The following is a 16393-nucleotide window of genomic DNA, read 5'->3' on the forward strand; positions in this document are numbered from 1 at the left end:
CAGTATTTGGATTTTTGAGATCAGACAATTTTATTTCCCTCCTCTGTAATTCTGGGGCGGGTCAGTCAGTGCTGCTGCGGGAGCGATTAGAGTGGGTGAATGCAATCTCCACAGACCTCTCCTGCCCGTGGCCGTGTGAGTGTAATGATTCATTGCCAATTTGGAGCCTGAACAGGCTCGCTGAACTTGGAGGCAGGCTGTCTAGCTCCCTCATCACATAAATTGAAAATATCTTTATACTCCAGTGACACCTTCTTCTAAATGTCCTGAAATGTAAGAAAATAATATAAATCTGTATTTTCAGCACTGTGGCAGGGATTTGCTAACGTTATTCTCATGGTTGCTGCTGGTCAGGGAAAGGGTCACTGGCTCTTTTTAACCGGTGACCTCATAATGTTATTTCCTAGCAAAGGGCTGCATTGAAGGCAGATAACGCTGCACTTTGCACATTTCTTGAGACACTAAAAGCCCTGTGTAGTTATACTGACTTCCTTTACAGATTAGACACAGCTCACACCAGACACATGCTTCCAGCTGCATTTACACCAAGGAATTTGGCAGTAGAAGGATGCCATTTCAAAAGCACGCTGCTAGCAGGCAATACTGCATTGGGAATGGTTTATAACCCTGGCCCAAAATTGCCGTAATTGAAGGTGTTCTCAGCCTGTACGTTACTGTACTGAAACCAGAGGGAAGCAGCACCGAGAAGCTGGAGGAGGAAGGATTGCTGCAGAATAGGGCTTTCCTGCAGCTCTCAATTCTTGTCTCACCGCTTCACCTACCCTCAAAAATGGGTATTGTGAATTAAGAGATAAAGATGAAGAGAAGCAACAAGAGAAGTTCAGATATCTGGACTTTCTGTTACTAATCACAGTACCACAGCCATTCGCAAGGTTTCTGCCTGGAAGTCCTGCTTGGAGGACCCATTGCATGGGCAGTGCAAGGTTTTGGTCAGACTCTGGCACTTCCCTGAGTAATGAAGGGCAGGATACCACAAGCAAACAGTCCTCCACCGTCCTCTCCTCTTTCATGCATTTACAGGAATTTTAAGATATCCCTTTATGTTATTCCCATGCTAAGTCCTTTTGGTTTGTTTATTTTCGCCTTCTTTCTAGGCTGTCCCCAGCTCACCTCTCTCTTGAGTGCCGTCAGAGAGTTTATACTGGTGCTAAATTATCACAGAAATCTACACTGTTCCTGTGAGATATCTTCAAATACTATCTGCAGTCTCTGTTGGTATGCTGTCTTCGTGTTTGCTGTGATAAAACAAACAGCAAGAGCACTACCACAGAATTCCTGTAATTTGGGATTAAAATAATAGATCAAAACTGATTTTAGGGGTGCATGAACTAGCCGCTTTCATGCTGAAAAATACCACATTAATATCAAAGCAGAGCTGCGGATCTTCTCTGATTTAGTCCCTCAGATGAGGATCCTTTCTTTGTTCGTGATTCCTCCTCATTGCTATTCATAGGCTTTCACAGTTCAGCCCCTGCCAGGACATCAGCCTGAAGTAATGGGAAACAACAGCAGCGCTGCGTAAGGCCGAAGCAAGAGACCGAGTTCCTGCTCAGTCACTGTAGCAAAAATTCTTGCTCAGAACCTTATATTGCCAGCAAGACGCTGGAGCAGTTTGATTTTACACTTAAATGGAAATTCTTTGAAGTTTAGAAGAAGCTAATCTGTAACTTGTTTCAGAAAGGCAATTATACCGGGTCGTTAAACCTGGGTGTATCAAATTCCAATTAGCATTAGCATGGACAATATAATTAAAAGGTAAATTAGCCATAATAGCATAGACTAGAACACTTTTTACAGTAACTAACGGTCAATTGAAACCATGTACTTTGGTTTCTTGGGTTGTCAATGATAAGTTGAAAGGACAGAATAAGAGCCTGTACTCATTCATCCTGGGACAGTAATGTGTTCTGCAAAGTTAAACATGAGAAGCAGCAGTGTGCAAGCCAGCTGCCGTTAAGATCAGTGTAAGAGACCAAGCAGGATCAAGGAAAGCCAAAGGAAATACTCCAGAGCTGAAAAATTTATGGATGAATTATGGATGTGGTGATGTGGACACTATCGGTTCTACTCCAAGGTGCCAGTAGCAGTTTGGTGTTAATTGTGAGAGGAATCTGTTTAGGCTGCAGTTAGCAGCCTGGGGTCAGCCTTGACCTGGTGACCTGCCTATAAAGGCAGATGGTAATAATAATGCAATCATGGTGATGGTTTTAAGTGCAAATGAAGGACTTGATAAGCAGTAAAGTTTAGAAGTCCCATGGTGTTCATTGCATAAGCTGTAGAAAATTCTGGGAAAGTAAATATGTGCTTTACATAAATGTGGAAAAATGGCAAAATTAAGATGGTGACTTTTGGGGACTTTCTCCGGGGTGTTATTTATTAGCACCAGGCTATCCTCTTCTGCCAAGGGGCAAATAATGCTCTAAACAGAGGCACAGGTAACAGGCGGCAACTTGTCTTCTTGCAGCATTTTGTGCATTAATGAAAGGCAACCAGCTCGGCTTTAATAACAGAGGAATGTTAACTTAGTCCTTACTGTCTGGTGGGGGGAGCTGTGGTTTAGTAATTTGTGCTTATAATTTGGAGAGATGAGCCCAGGAGAGTAGGAGAGCATGGAAAGCCACACTCTGCTCTCAACCCCATCTCTCCATCCTGCCCAGCCAAACACTGCCAGTGGCCAGCGTGGAGCTGGAGGATGTCCTCACACCCCTTCTCGTTGGACTGCTGCAGTGTCCCAAAGCCTTGGCTGTGCCCTGGACTGGAGGAGTGGGCTAAAGATTTTTTTTTAAAAGACAAAAATAGTGGAAGCATATTGGCAAGGGGGAAGCTTTTTTTTCAGCAGTCCCTTTTTGCTGGGTTTTTTTCAGTGTGCAGACATGGAAATCCACCATTACAGCAGCTTCCCACAGTATTAAAAAGCATTTAGAATGCTGTGTGTTAAGAAAAGCTGTTTTCAGATCATCAGCTCTCACAGAGTCAGACCTCCTTTTCCACTGCTGTGTTTTTCACCATCTTAGCTTAATCTTCCTGTTCTATTAACTTTATATTGGCCAGCTGGGAACACGTACAGTCAAGGAAACAGTCACCATCACCATAAAAAGGTTAATTAAAATGATTAACCTCACCAACAATTCCCTTATGGAAAAATCCTATAGAATTTAATAGAAAATGATACATTTACTATGTAGTATTTAAACTGTCAGAAAAAATTCTTTAGCAGGGAGGTAATTCCCTGTTAAATTCTGTAACTTTTCAGAGTATTCTCCACAGAACCTTATTGGATTAATCTATATTAAATTCTACAGCATTTGGCATAAATTTTTCAATGCCAATAACTTCTAAAAAGAATTTTGTAGTGATACAGGGATGTGGGGTTTGACATGAGGTTTTTCAGCAGCAGGGAGAGTGTTTTTTAGGAGCTTCCTATGACAGTACAGCAGTGATGTTGCATGATTTCTAAATGCAAAAATAGGTAAAACAAAATTATATTAAATCAACATAGCATGTAAATATTGCTGCTTTTCTGATTATGTCCTAGGCTGAACTGATCCTGCCCATTGTGTAATCAGAAGTCTCTTTCTTACTGGAGCTGACAGACAGAATTAGGGGAAGCGCACACTTTAATATGTTTTTTTTTTATTTGTGATAGAAGTGGAACTATGAAAATTCTATTAGGAGCAGCTGAGAGTTTTGCTTGATTCCTCTTTGTCTTTGCTCAGCTTGTCTCCTTGAGCACAGTATGTTTCTCCCTACGGAGGGTCGGGGAAGACAGAGAGAAGCAATTGTTATTTGGGAGTGTCATGTGGATATAAAAGCTATAAAATGTTCAAGGTTTTAGTATACTTTGCACTTTTAAAATGTAAATGTTGGGGAAGATATCAAAATTGCTATGCAAGTCCTTTGTGAAATGTCTGCATAGTGCTGAACTCTTACATCTGCTGTTTGTATAGCATTTCTTGTGATAATTTTTCTTTGTCACTTAGCTCGTGATCTTTGTAGCAGCTGTGAGCTCCTAATGACTTTCCCTCTCAGGTTCTATGCTGTTATTTTTAAAGTCTGAAGTACAAAGTAATTTGGCACTTCCTCGCATATCCTTAGGGGAAATTGGTTCTGTTTGGTGCAATTTCTGGGATTCACAAAAGATTTGAATAAATATATTTTCTTCCACAACTTTGTAAACTCCAAATACTGATTTTTTTTTTCCCAAAAAGTTGTCTTTACATGAAGAATATTTATGCTAGTGATAAAAAGGGGGGTCACTTTTTCAGAAAGATTGTGGTTAAATTGATACCAAAAAAAGGTATCTTGGAGATGGAATCACACGAGTGATTCAGTTTATGAGGCAAGTCTCTGAGGTGTATGAGGATGGTCTGGCCAAAGGGAATGGCTGCTTCTCTCTAAAGTCAGAGAAAAGACCCTCCACTGCCCTGTTTCAATAGCCCTGTACTCCGTTGTTGAATACAGTAAGGGATGAGTTGAGAACTAAAAAAATCAATGGGAATTAGGTATCTAACCTACAGCCTTAACTAGACAGAAATCTGCCTTTCTGGCTTCATAAACACCTTGGCAAGCCTGGCTGCTCTCTGCTTTGTAAATGTATATATACATGGATACAACCTTTTATCATTTCCACTGTATTGTGGGCCGTTAATCAGTGTCCAAGCAGTGATATTTAAGCACTCGCTGTTATCTTCAGAGATCTATTTTATTTATATTTTACAAAAGGCATCTCTCTGCAGAGAACTAACAAAAGGTCAGTGCCAAACGTAAATGTCAGAAACCCCATTTTGAGAGGTTATGAGCAGATAAGTTGTCCAGCAGTCAAAAGTCTTCTGTTGAAATGTTTTTTGTGCTTAGTTTCTTACACTGCACTGGCCACTCTTGCCCTTGAGGGACCTTCTCTTCCCTCCCCAAGGGAGGTGCAGGAGATGCAGTGCAGGAGGCGGTGGACTGGTGGTCAGAGGGGACAGTCGGCCCTCAGGGTGCTCAAAGAGCATCTGCCCCCAGGTCTGTGGAGAGGAGAATAGCTGTGCACCAGGGGCAACTCTCAGGGCTCAGTGTGAGCAAATCGTGGTAAACAGGACAGTGCTGGAAGGCTTTGTGTTTAACCCATCAGTTAAGGTACTGATACTTTAAACATTGTTTCTGTGAGCTGTTGCAGAGAGAAAAAAAGACAAATCCATTTTTTTTGGACTGACATATTTTCCATTTGAATAATTTTTATGCCCAGGAAGTGCAACGCTGTACGGCCGACATGAACATCACTGCAGAGCATTCCAACCACCCCGACAACAAGCACAAGAACAGATACATCAACATCCTGGCCTGTAAGTAACCACTGGCCTAAGCACAGTGAATCAACCCCAGAAGACACTGTCCTCTCACGGGGTGTCTGTGTGTGGCTGAGACAGGCAGGTGGCTCCAGGTTACATTATTACACAGTCATTAATAAACATGAGAAAGTGTGGCTGGGAGGCCATTTCTCCTCTAAAGGCTCTGGATGTTTTGACAACTTTTCTGGAGCCAGGATTTTACTCCATCTTTAGTTTTGAAATGTTTTACAGTTTCATGTGTAGTTTTAGAGGTAGCAGTTTGGTATGAACTTTTGTGGAGGAATAACTGGGATCAATTGATGATCAGAGCTCTTCTGCCTGCTAATGCCTGAAAACTGGCCTAAGGGAAGTGCATGGTGGAGCAAAGAGTTTTACTGATGATTCTTGGGATTACCTTACAATCCCAAAGGTGCTAAATCTTTCAGAGTGTATCTGCTGTATTTCAAACTGCCTCAGCTGTGTGTAGGACTTGGACAAACAGCGATCTTTGTAGCATAGAGCAGGCTTTGCTTGTATCCCTCTGAGAACTGCAAATCTGGACTCTGCTCCAGAATGCAAATTATTGCACCTCTGGGATGGAAGTGCAGTAACTTTTTCCATGTTGTTCTCTGATGTGGCATGGATCACAGATGCAACAGTCACTGTGGTTTAGGAACAGAAATGGAGAACCACTGGTAGAAAGTTCACAGTGTTCATAAACATTGCAATAAATGGCATAGGAAGGAAATACATGTCTAACAGATTCTCATAAGTCATGAAGGTGCCAGCTGAGGATCAATTCCCAGACCTGTGAAAGGCTTGCTGTGCAGCCTTGGGCAAGGGCATTCCTTGAGCTTGTCCCAGCTGTCATTTTAGACATGGATGCCTGGTCCCTCTAGGCACAGAGATGTGCCATTGGAGGAGAATTGGAGCAGGCACTTCAGTCCTCTAGATTGTCCTTGGAGGAAAGTCTCTCTTCTGGTCCTCACGGAAGGAACTGAAACCACAGTCTCCATGCTTAAAATTGGCTCGTGTCTCAGCCCTGCATGAGTTGGCAGTACCACCCAGCCCAGTGCCTCTGCCTGGGAACAGAAGGACTGAGATTTCTTTCTGCTTTAAGACAAAGTCAAGCATTTGGGCAAAACAAAAAGAGGAGCTGCAGATCATGCCCTCAAGTCTATCCTGGTGATGTGATGATGGTGGTGAAGGAGTGAGGACATCCACTCATCTCCCAGAGCCAGTAGAGCTGTCTGAGCCCAGCACTGAGGGAGGATGATGAGCCAAGCAGAGGCTGCTTTGCCTGCCAGAGCTGTGCCCATGTCTCTGCACGGTGTTACAGCTCCATGGGGTGCCCTGGCTCTCTGACCACAGTACTCTGTGTGATGTGGATGATCCTAGAGTTGTGCTCCTGAGGCTCCAGTGTTCTTTAAAGAGAATCTGTTCCAGCATGAAGCATGTACTTTTAAGGATGTGAAGACTGATGACCAGCTATCATGAGCAGGTGACCAAGAACACGTTTCCATCTCCCTCCTGACTCCAATCCAAGGCTGATCTCTTCTGTGTATTAGTAGGGGCTACCCCAATACCCAGGAAATGGGATGTTTGCCTGCAGTTCTGCCATGTGTTTCCTTAATGCTTCTCTGCTCTGTTTTTCATCCTGCAGATGATCACAGCAGGGTGAAGTTAAGGCCTTTACCGGGGAAAGATTCTAAGCACAGTGACTACATTAATGCTAATTACGTCGATGTAAGTTGCTTTAATTGTTTTTATCTTCTCTACCATTGAGTCCTTCCACAAGGAGGAAGTATTGCCATTTGTGAAGTGATTGTGTTTTTCAGCTTCACCTGTTAATTTTACTGTGAATTCCTCGCTATTTGGAATAAGAAAAGCACCTTCCTTTGTTACTTTTAAAATATTAATATGTCTGCCATGATATTGCTTTCATCTCACTTGGCATTATGGTTTTCTTTGAAGGGTTACAACAAAGCAAAAGCCTACATTGCTACCCAGGGACCTTTAAAGTCTACCTTTGAAGATTTCTGGAGGATGATTTGGGAACAAAATACTGGAATCATTGTCATGATCACAAACCTTGTTGAAAAAGGAAGAGTAAGAGATTTTCTAGTTTGTTAGCAGTTGCTCCTTAACACCTCCCTGAATCACCTGGGCAGAATTTGTTTTTAAATGGCTTGGGTTGATACATATTGATGCATAACACATAACTAACATTACAGAGGGGTGCATAGCTCACCATTATTTTACTTTTCTAAAAAGCTCTAAACACAAACACAAAGCAGCAGCTCAAACCCTCAGCCAACCCACCCGACTGTGTCTTTGTTCAGAGGAAATGCGATCAGTACTGGCCGACAGAGAACAGCGAGGAGTACGGCAACATCATCGTCACGCTGAAGAGCACAAACGTCCATGCCTGCTACACCCTGCGCCGCTTCACCGTCAGGAACACGAAGATGAAAAAGGTGAGTTCTCATCCAGGTGCCTGCTGGCATCTGTAGGATGCAAGGCACACCGGAGCAAAACCCAGGGTTTGCTTAGGCAACTTGAAGGGGCGGGTGGGTGGGAAATAAGTAAGCAAAGCCAGGATTACAAGGATCCTGGTGAAAGGTTCAGCCTGTATTTCTTTTTCTCTAGTTCACTGCTGCTTTGGTGTCACGGTTATTGCTGTTATTACCTGTTCCCACATGTATTTTTCCTTGAACTCTGTCTCCACCTAGCAGGAGGCAGAGCTGAGGAAGATTTCTCCTGTCAGAGTCCACCATTGTCTCAGCTGAGCAAGCCAGAAGGACTGATCATATTTCTCTACTTCTTTTCCCTCATCTCCTCCTCCTCTCTGCACACACTTTGCACACAGGGTCAGAAAGGGAACCCCAAGGGGCGGCAGAACGAGAGAACGGTTATTCAGTATCACTACACGCAGTGGCCCGACATGGGCGTGCCCGAGTACGCGCTGCCCGTGCTCACCTTCGTCAGGAGATCCTCCGCAGCCAGGACCCCGGACATGGGACCAGTGGTGGTGCACTGCAGGTATGATGGCCGTGAACACCTCAAGGCAAGCACACCTGGTGCACAGTGTGTGCTCTTTCATGCCAGCTAACGGCAACACCGTGAGTTACTAACACAGGAGGAGTGTGCCAGCCCTGTGGGGTGCAGGTACACGTGATCTTGCTTTGCCTACGTCTTACGACAGCTCCAATGCAAAAGCTTCCCAGTTGGCACAGCGTTTTGCTAACGCCATGATACTGGGCTCCCAGACATTGCACTGGTGTGGTTGTGAAGTTCCTTGGTTGAAGCTTGTTTGTATCCTGTCCGTTCAGGGCATGGACAGGACAGGATCACTCTGCTGGGAGCCAGCCGTGTGAACACACAGACACCTGGGCATGCCACTGCCACTGAATCACACTCACCAGCACTTGCAGTCAGGACAATAGATCAGTCAGTAAATTAGTTCAGGGATATGGTCTTCATCACTGAGACTTTCAGAAGAGCTCCCCTCTCTGCTGGGCCCAGGACCACTCTCCTCCCTTGCAAAGGAGTCCTGCAAGCATCAGCCCCTTCTCATGCCTTCCCAGTGCTGGTACCACTTGCATTTCCAGCTCCACTGGAATGCTCCTCACTCCTCACAGCCTAGAGTGACCTTGATGGTCCAGGATAGCAGCAGCTTGGCATAGGCTGGATCTCTCTATGGCTTCTTTCAGCCAACTCCAGTAACAGCAGCAGTTGTTGACAGGAGCCAAGTGTGAACAGCCAGAGTGTGAAGTCCAGGTCGATGGCAGCTCCATCCTGACTCTGCTGGCACAGGTGTGATGGTTTTTGTTGTGTTCATCCTCATCTTGCACCACAGAAATACCCACAGAAGGGAGGAAATATATACCTGGTAATATTCCCAGAAAACCTAATTATTTTGCTGAGATACTTTAGTGGTTGAAGCTAGCAGGGAAATAATGTCTGTGAACGGGAATATTGCTTGATTCTGTTCTGGTGTTACTTTTGCATTTGTTTTCATATAATTGTATTACATGGGTTTCTCTTATGTTTTCTGTAGTGCTGGTGTTGGCAGGACTGGTACCTACATTGTGATAGACAGTATGCTGCAACAAATAAAAGACAAAAGCACAGTTAATGTCCTGGGTTTCCTGAAACATATCAGGACACAGCGCAACTACCTCGTCCAGACAGAGGTAAAAATTGCAGCAGGGTTGAATTTAAAGTCATGCTCATTTTTATGTTGTAATCAAAAAGAAAATAGATTTTTCCAGTTACATCCCTGTAAAAATTTAATGCATTACTGGCATTTTTTTGCACTAGAACGCCTCTTTTTTTTAAACCAGAAACTTCAGATTTTACTTTAGACTCTTTCCTAGCTGTGCTGTTTATAAATGTTTATTCTGGGTTTGGCAGTATTTGCGTGGGTGGTTTGTTTTGTACACCCTTTCCTTTAGTGTGCTCTACCCCTTTAGTCAAAACCAGCTGTTTAGGTTATTCCAGGTGCCCGCCTGACATGCTGATATTTTTCTAGGAGCAGTACATTTTTATTCATGATGCCTTGTTGGAAGCCATCCTTGGGAAGGAGACTGAAGTGTCTGCAAACCAGCTGCATAGTTATGTTAACAGCATCCTCATACCTGGCATAGGAGGGAAGACACGACTAGAAAAACAGTTCAAGGTAAGGCTTATTGCTGCCATGCAGAGGGATCTAATTTACCTGCTGTCTTTGGCATGGCCTGTCTTCACTGTCAGTTGTTATGGATAAGGAATCAAAACAGAACGCTTGATTACACAACTTGAGAAGTTCAGTCCTCTACAGTCTTAGCTATGCTGCTGGAAATCAGTGCTGACACTCTTCAGTCAGAGATGAGAAGAGGGACATGGACACTGGTTTGGACTGTGCTGCTGCTCAACCTGTTCCCAAGGGGGCTTGGATGTTCCCAAGTCAGTGGTTAGCCTGGCTGGAAGTCAGATTAGAATCTAATCATGAGATCTTTGCACCACCTACTATTTCAGCACTGTAGATAAAGACTTAAAAATGTTTTAAGACCAGGAAGCACAACATGCCTTTGTCATTGCCAATAACTACGCTTGCTGCGTTTCCCTGCTATGTCGTAGCTACTTGCTTCCAGGCCAAAGTAATTTTTTTTGCCCTGATCTCTTATTTGAAACCTAAGATTTTTTTATTGCATTTTATCTGAATGCATTTTAAAATATTTTATGAGACTTTTTATCATAAAGAGATTGTAAGTGACATCTGTTTTCACAGCTAAACTCAGTTAATACCTACCCAATAACTACCCAAGGAACCAAAACTGTTAAATTACACCAGGTGCCAAGCTGTTAAAAAAATGAACAGGCTCTTCTCTGAATTCACTTGTAGAAGTCTCAGTATTTCTCCATTAGTCAAGACATTCCAGATGCTTAATTACTAAATTAAAGAAGCACACACACACACACAAAATGCAGTAGGACATTTCTTATTTTAAAAAAGAGTTGCATTTCTACAAATGATTCTAAATTATATGTGTCAATTATATGTTTTCTGATGGCTTGTGACGAAGTTTCACAACCCTAAGTGCCATTTATAGAAATTGCTTTCTCTGCCAACATTGCACAGGTTTAGAAACCCCCATAATTTCTAAGGGGGCTTATGACAGTGCATAGATGAGTTAAGTGCTGACTTATTCAGAATGTATTTCAAACTGGGATGTGACCAGCAACAATTACTGTATCTTTCTCTTCTTTCTTTTGCTGCCACAGAGGTAGCCGAAGATAACTTGTGCTCATGGCCTGGTACAGCAAGTTACATTCAACCATCTTAGAGTGAAATTACACTGAGCAATGAGTTGCTAATGCAGGAGATGAGAAAGCCACCTTTACTTGCTTTGCTCTGGTAGAGTTTTCCCATGCACGGTGGGAATATTCAAATACAAATCTGCCTCCCTGACTTTTCTTTGTGCTTCCAAGCATCCCAGAATGAACATGACAGACCAGAGAATGTAACCCATGGCCTCAGATCTCAGATGGCAGTGTGGTGGGTTCCCCAAAGGCCTGGCAGAAGACGACATTCTGCAGGAATGATCTGACTTTTATTTTAGAGGAGTAAAAAAAAAAAAAAAAAAAAAAAGGAAAAACAAACCATAAAAGTTCTGTTGTTCTGTTTTGCTAGCTTTTCTTCCTTGAGACCTGCTTCTGACTGAACATATCTGCAAGTCTTTGAAATATATTCTCAAAGATAACGAAACTTAGTGTTCTGTGAAAATACATTTTGATGGAACTTCATTTTCAGGATGTTTCGAAGCTGAGAGCTGCAGAGATCTTTTTATCCATTAAACATGTTGTATGAAAAGAATTGTTTCCATTGGCATCTTGAGTACTTTAAACAAGTTTAACAATGCAGTTTATTCTTCTACTAATGCATCTTCACAGGAGTTGGCAAAGAAACCTCCTCTCTTCATTTAGTGTGCTCTGAGGACTGACTTACTACTTTATTCTCTTTCAGCTGGTTACACAGTGTAATGCAAAATACGTGGAATGCTTCAGTGCTCAGAAAGACTGCAACAAAGAGAAGAACAGGAACTCATCAGTCGTGCCGTGTAAGATCACATCTTCAGTTTGATTACTGCCTAGCATAACTTTTTGTACCGAATTCTCCTGGTGTTATGCATGAAAAGGCATAGCCAGTAGGAAGGGGAAATGTAATCTTTTGTTCAGTCCAAGCTGTCTTGTCTTTCGGTATTACCCTGATGAAACTGAACAAAAGGAGGTAGTTGCAGTGTCAGCCAGATATACTGTCCAAGTGAAATGTTAATTTGAAGTGCTTAAGAATTTGAATAATTAGGTAGGGGATAAATCTATGGAATACTGAGAGATTACTTTGATTCCGCTCCCAGCTCCGGTGAGATCTCCCAGGGTGATTGGCACAAGTTGTTTGTAATTCAGCTACTGCACTCAATTTCACTGTGAGAGCCACCCAGATTTGAGGGTATTTAGTGCCTGAGGACAGTTTCACAGTCATTAATATGGAATCTGTGCGTGGCTGTCAAGCAGCATGAATTTGCACCAGACCAAGCACGGACACAACGTCAGTGCCCATGACATTACCCAGAGTACAGGACTGAGGACAGATGATAGCCAAGCCAGCACAAAGGAACAGTGGCACAGACACAGTCCATCATGAAGTTTGTTAATTAAAGTGGAAGTCATCAGAATATATCTTAAAAACAGATGTGAACGGGGCAGAAATAATCTGTATGGCTTTGCCCATTGGGTCATGCAGCTGCAATGATTCCAGTTGCGCTTTTGGGGCCTGTCACAGGGTTTGAGGATGATGTTGAGCTCAGCCTTTAAACACAGAGGAGTGTGGATTTGCTGAAGAGCGCACACACATGCTGCTGGGTGGTTCCCCATTAGGGAAGGGGTTTGTCTCTGGAGGTTCTCTCACCCTGTGAATGATGGCAGTGCTGCCGGAAAACAAAATAAATCAGCTGGGTTTGTGTGCTGCTGGAGACAAATGGAACACTACAGTCAGGAATTACATGAAATCCCCTGTTATCACTGCATATACTGTTATTTGGTAATTCAGCCTGCTGTGAAAATCTTTGCTATAGTAAAATTTGATTCCTGAAATTACTTTGTCCTTGTGGGAATATTGTGCAACATTCTCTTTTATATCCTGTGTTAGCAGGCAGTGCTTTAACGCAGTTAAAGTGCTGGCCTGCTCCTGCGGGAGATGGGAGCTGCACACTGTTTGGTTTGTTAACAGCTGAGAAATTCTTACTTTCTGCATTGTGCCATGACCAGACTTTGATCTTTATTCCCTTTTTTTTTTTTTTTCCCTTCTATGTTGTTTTTTTTTATGTTATAGCTGAGCGTGCTAGAGTGGGCTTGGCACCGCTGCCTGGAATGAAGGGAACAGATTACATTAATGCCTCTTATATCATGGTGAGGAAGCCAACACCTAATTACAAAGTAAAATCAATTCTAAGGTGCTAAATACCAGATGCCTATAATTGTCTTAATTCTGTATGTAATGGCTGTGTATTAACAGATGAGATTTTAACACCTTCCCCATAATGTAAAGCTATTAGCCGTGCTTTATTAAAGATTCTTGCCTAAAAAATTAATTACAAGATGCATTTAGATGGGATGTGTATTTCTGTGAGATACAGTCAAATAAATGCCGGGATTTAGAGTAAATGAAGACAATAAGGACTCTGCAGAATGGAAATAGAGTTAATTATAGCCTGTGTGAAAATACTGGGGAATACAATGAAATAGGGTCATTATGTGTCCCCCAAAGATGAAATTAATGCTTTAAAAGTATTGAAAGCAGCAAGTAACTGTGTGTTTGTTTTGCTTCAAAAGGGCTACTACAGGAGTAATGAGTTCATCATAACACAACATCCACTGCCACATACGACTAAAGATTTCTGGCGAATGATCTGGGATCACAATGCACAGATCATTGTCATGCTGCCGGACAACCAGAGCCTGGTGAGTTGTCCGTGTCCCTCCCGGCGTGGCACCGCAGCCACAGCCCAGCTGGGCACAGCACAGGGTCACTTGGGTACCTGCTGTGGCTGTGTTCTGGTTGAAACTAAAGCCAGTTTTTGAGCCACCTTCTCAGACTTTGCCATAGGTTTGTTACAAAAAGGTAAGTTCCAAGGCGTGGGAGAAGGTTCTTTTGCCATCTCCTGCACTCACCCGTGGGAAAGGCATCCTGGGCTGGATGGACCACAGTGCTCACAGGCAGCTGACAACCTATGAGGCAGGATGCAAGGCACTGAGGGCACTAAGGGGCTGGGGTTATGGGTAAGGACTTTGAGAGGAGCAGAAATGAAGGCAGGGACAGTAGGTAATTGCTTGTTTGCCCATGGGCTTAAGCCTCAGGCCATGCAAGATTATGGTTGTGGAAGGCTACAAATGCTATATTTAATGAAAGTAAAAAGCAAACACATATGTTAATTTAAGTGGAAATAATGCATCAGAGAGAGAGAGAGTAAGGAGACACAGGTGAAGTGCTAATCACTACTTCCAGATTTACCAGCACGTCTCAAGAGGGCGTGTTGAAAAGGATTAAGAGCTAAACGGTTCGCTTTTTCATGCACGCATCACTGAGGTGAATAGACAATTGTAGCTGAAAGTGGAAGAGAAACTACCTTCATTACAGCAGGAAAATAGCAGTCATGAGGGGCTACTAAAGAGGCAGCAGTCAATATGTTGCTTGTGTGTAGGGCAGTGAAAGGGATTGCAGGCACTGCGAGGCGAGGAGCGTTCAGAGAAATCCGATCGAATCGGAAAGCACTAATGAAATGAAAGTGTGTCAGGTGGAAATGAAGAGGCTGATCTTGTCTCCACAAGTACATGAAATAGCTCTGCAGAACAATAGTGATTAAAGGGTAAAGGCTGGGCTTGGCCACATCCCTGCTTTCACTTTCCCCATTCCCAGGGCGGAGACCGGCCAGCGAGGCAGCAGCAGCCCAACATCAGCTCAGTGGTCAGTGTGGGATGTGTTGGCTGGCAAGGAGGGGTGGCACAGGACTGAAACAGGTGCTGAATTGCGTTACCAAGGGACAACACAATAGTGCAAAGTACCTGCTGCATGAAGACCTGTCAGGTGGTAGGACAGGTCCCTTCCCTGGGAAGGGACTGCTTCCCAGTGCCTCTGCTTACTGAGGGCAGAATTGTCAAGGCACTCAGAGGACTTAGAACCTAATGTCACATTTACAGAATAAACATGGACAGTCCAAATCTCAACAGTACCTTGCATGTCACGTGCACTAAAGCTCTGGACCCACAGAAATACGCCTGGTTTTAGAGGCATGTGCGTGGCCACAGCGGGTTGGCGTGGGTTCAGAGCTCGTGCCTTTTCATGAGTGAAAGATGGGTTGTCCAGAGACACAGGCGTGCTCTGAGCATGCAGCCAGAGCAGCTTCTGTGCTTACACTGCAGGGACATAGACCTCTGAAACCAGGAGGAGAAACAGACTTTGCATGTATGTGGTGACAGACCATAATTTCCTCTCTCTGCAGCAAATTAGGAATTCACAGTTATTTTTTAAAGAGCAGCTTTGACAGGATGTTACCTACATCCTGTCAGTCAGACTACTTCAGCACTGAGCTTCTTCCACCCCTCACAGTCTCACTGAGATTTTAAAGTGTCCCTTCAGTAGAGGTGTTTTGCTGGAGAACTTCCATTAAGTTAAGCCAATGTTTTTTTTCAAGGCTAAGAATATTTGTGTTTCTTCCTTCCTCTTCACTCCTCCACTCACTCCTAAAAATTCAAGCCCTGCATAAGTATCCATCAATCTTCTACCTAGACCTGATCCACAGAGCTTGAGTTTGGGATTAGACTGCAATAAACACAAATTAAAAATAATGTCATTAATTTTTAAAGGTCAATGATTTTTTTCTAAACAAATATCTGACTTTCAGGCAAAACTGTAGGCAGGAGGCAGTAAAGCCTGGGATACAATATAAAGGTTAAGTATGAATGAGCTAAGATAACCATTTCCCTATGAAACCAATTAAAAAGCAGATGTTACCTTTTTGGACACACAAAGGGAGGATCTGGCAGGCTTCCTGCCTACTGTAACAGTAAATTTGTTTTAGACAGAAATGGTTTGTAAAGGTCAGCTCCTGATCATCTCTATTTATCAAACCAATTTTTTGATCCACTGGATTTTTCAGTTGCACACAAGGTATCAAAGGCTGCAATAACGTGTTGTTTCATTTCTCCAGGCAGAAGATGAGTTTGTGTACTGGCCAAGTCGCGAGGAATCCATGAACTGTGAGGCCTTTACTGTGACCCTTATCAGCAAAGACAGACTGTGCCTCTCTAACGAAGAGCAAATTATCATCCATGACTTTATCCTTGAAGCTACCCAGGTAAAATAAACCTCCAAATGTGGGTCTTTGCTTTTCACCCAAATTATATTGATGTCATTTAAATGAGGAAGGAGAATAGTTCAGAAACAGTTTTGAGAAGGATTTACTTGTAAATGCATGTGCATGCATCTTGTTGAGGAAAGGGATTCTCATTGAATCCTTCTCCCT

The 16393-nt window shown here is 43.1% G+C and overlaps 1 protein-coding gene across 1 annotated transcript in view; it reads left to right on the forward strand.

Annotated features, from left to right (window-relative positions):
* Positions 1-16393, forward strand: part of PTPRG (protein tyrosine phosphatase, receptor type G) — a 396402-nt gene that overhangs the window by 369426 nt on the left and 10583 nt on the right. The window contains exons 16-26 of the mRNA XM_027882233.1: positions 5249-5345; positions 6994-7076; positions 7305-7439; positions 7673-7807; positions 8200-8372; positions 9391-9526; positions 9865-10011; positions 11839-11932; positions 13204-13280; positions 13704-13832; positions 16079-16225. Coding sequence (XP_027738034.1) covers positions 5249-5345; positions 6994-7076; positions 7305-7439; positions 7673-7807; positions 8200-8372; positions 9391-9526; positions 9865-10011; positions 11839-11932; positions 13204-13280; positions 13704-13832; positions 16079-16225 — 1353 coding nt within the window. The remainder of the gene's footprint in view (positions 1-5248; positions 5346-6993; positions 7077-7304; positions 7440-7672; positions 7808-8199; positions 8373-9390; positions 9527-9864; positions 10012-11838; positions 11933-13203; positions 13281-13703; positions 13833-16078; positions 16226-16393) is intronic.

The sequence above is a fragment of the Empidonax traillii genome, unplaced genomic scaffold, assembly GCF_003031625.1.
Source record: "Empidonax traillii isolate 1590-97213 ecotype Southwest subspecies unplaced genomic scaffold, ASM303162v1 scaffold104:size2570737, whole genome shotgun sequence".
Taxonomy (NCBI): Eukaryota; Metazoa; Chordata; class Aves; order Passeriformes; family Tyrannidae; genus Empidonax; species Empidonax traillii.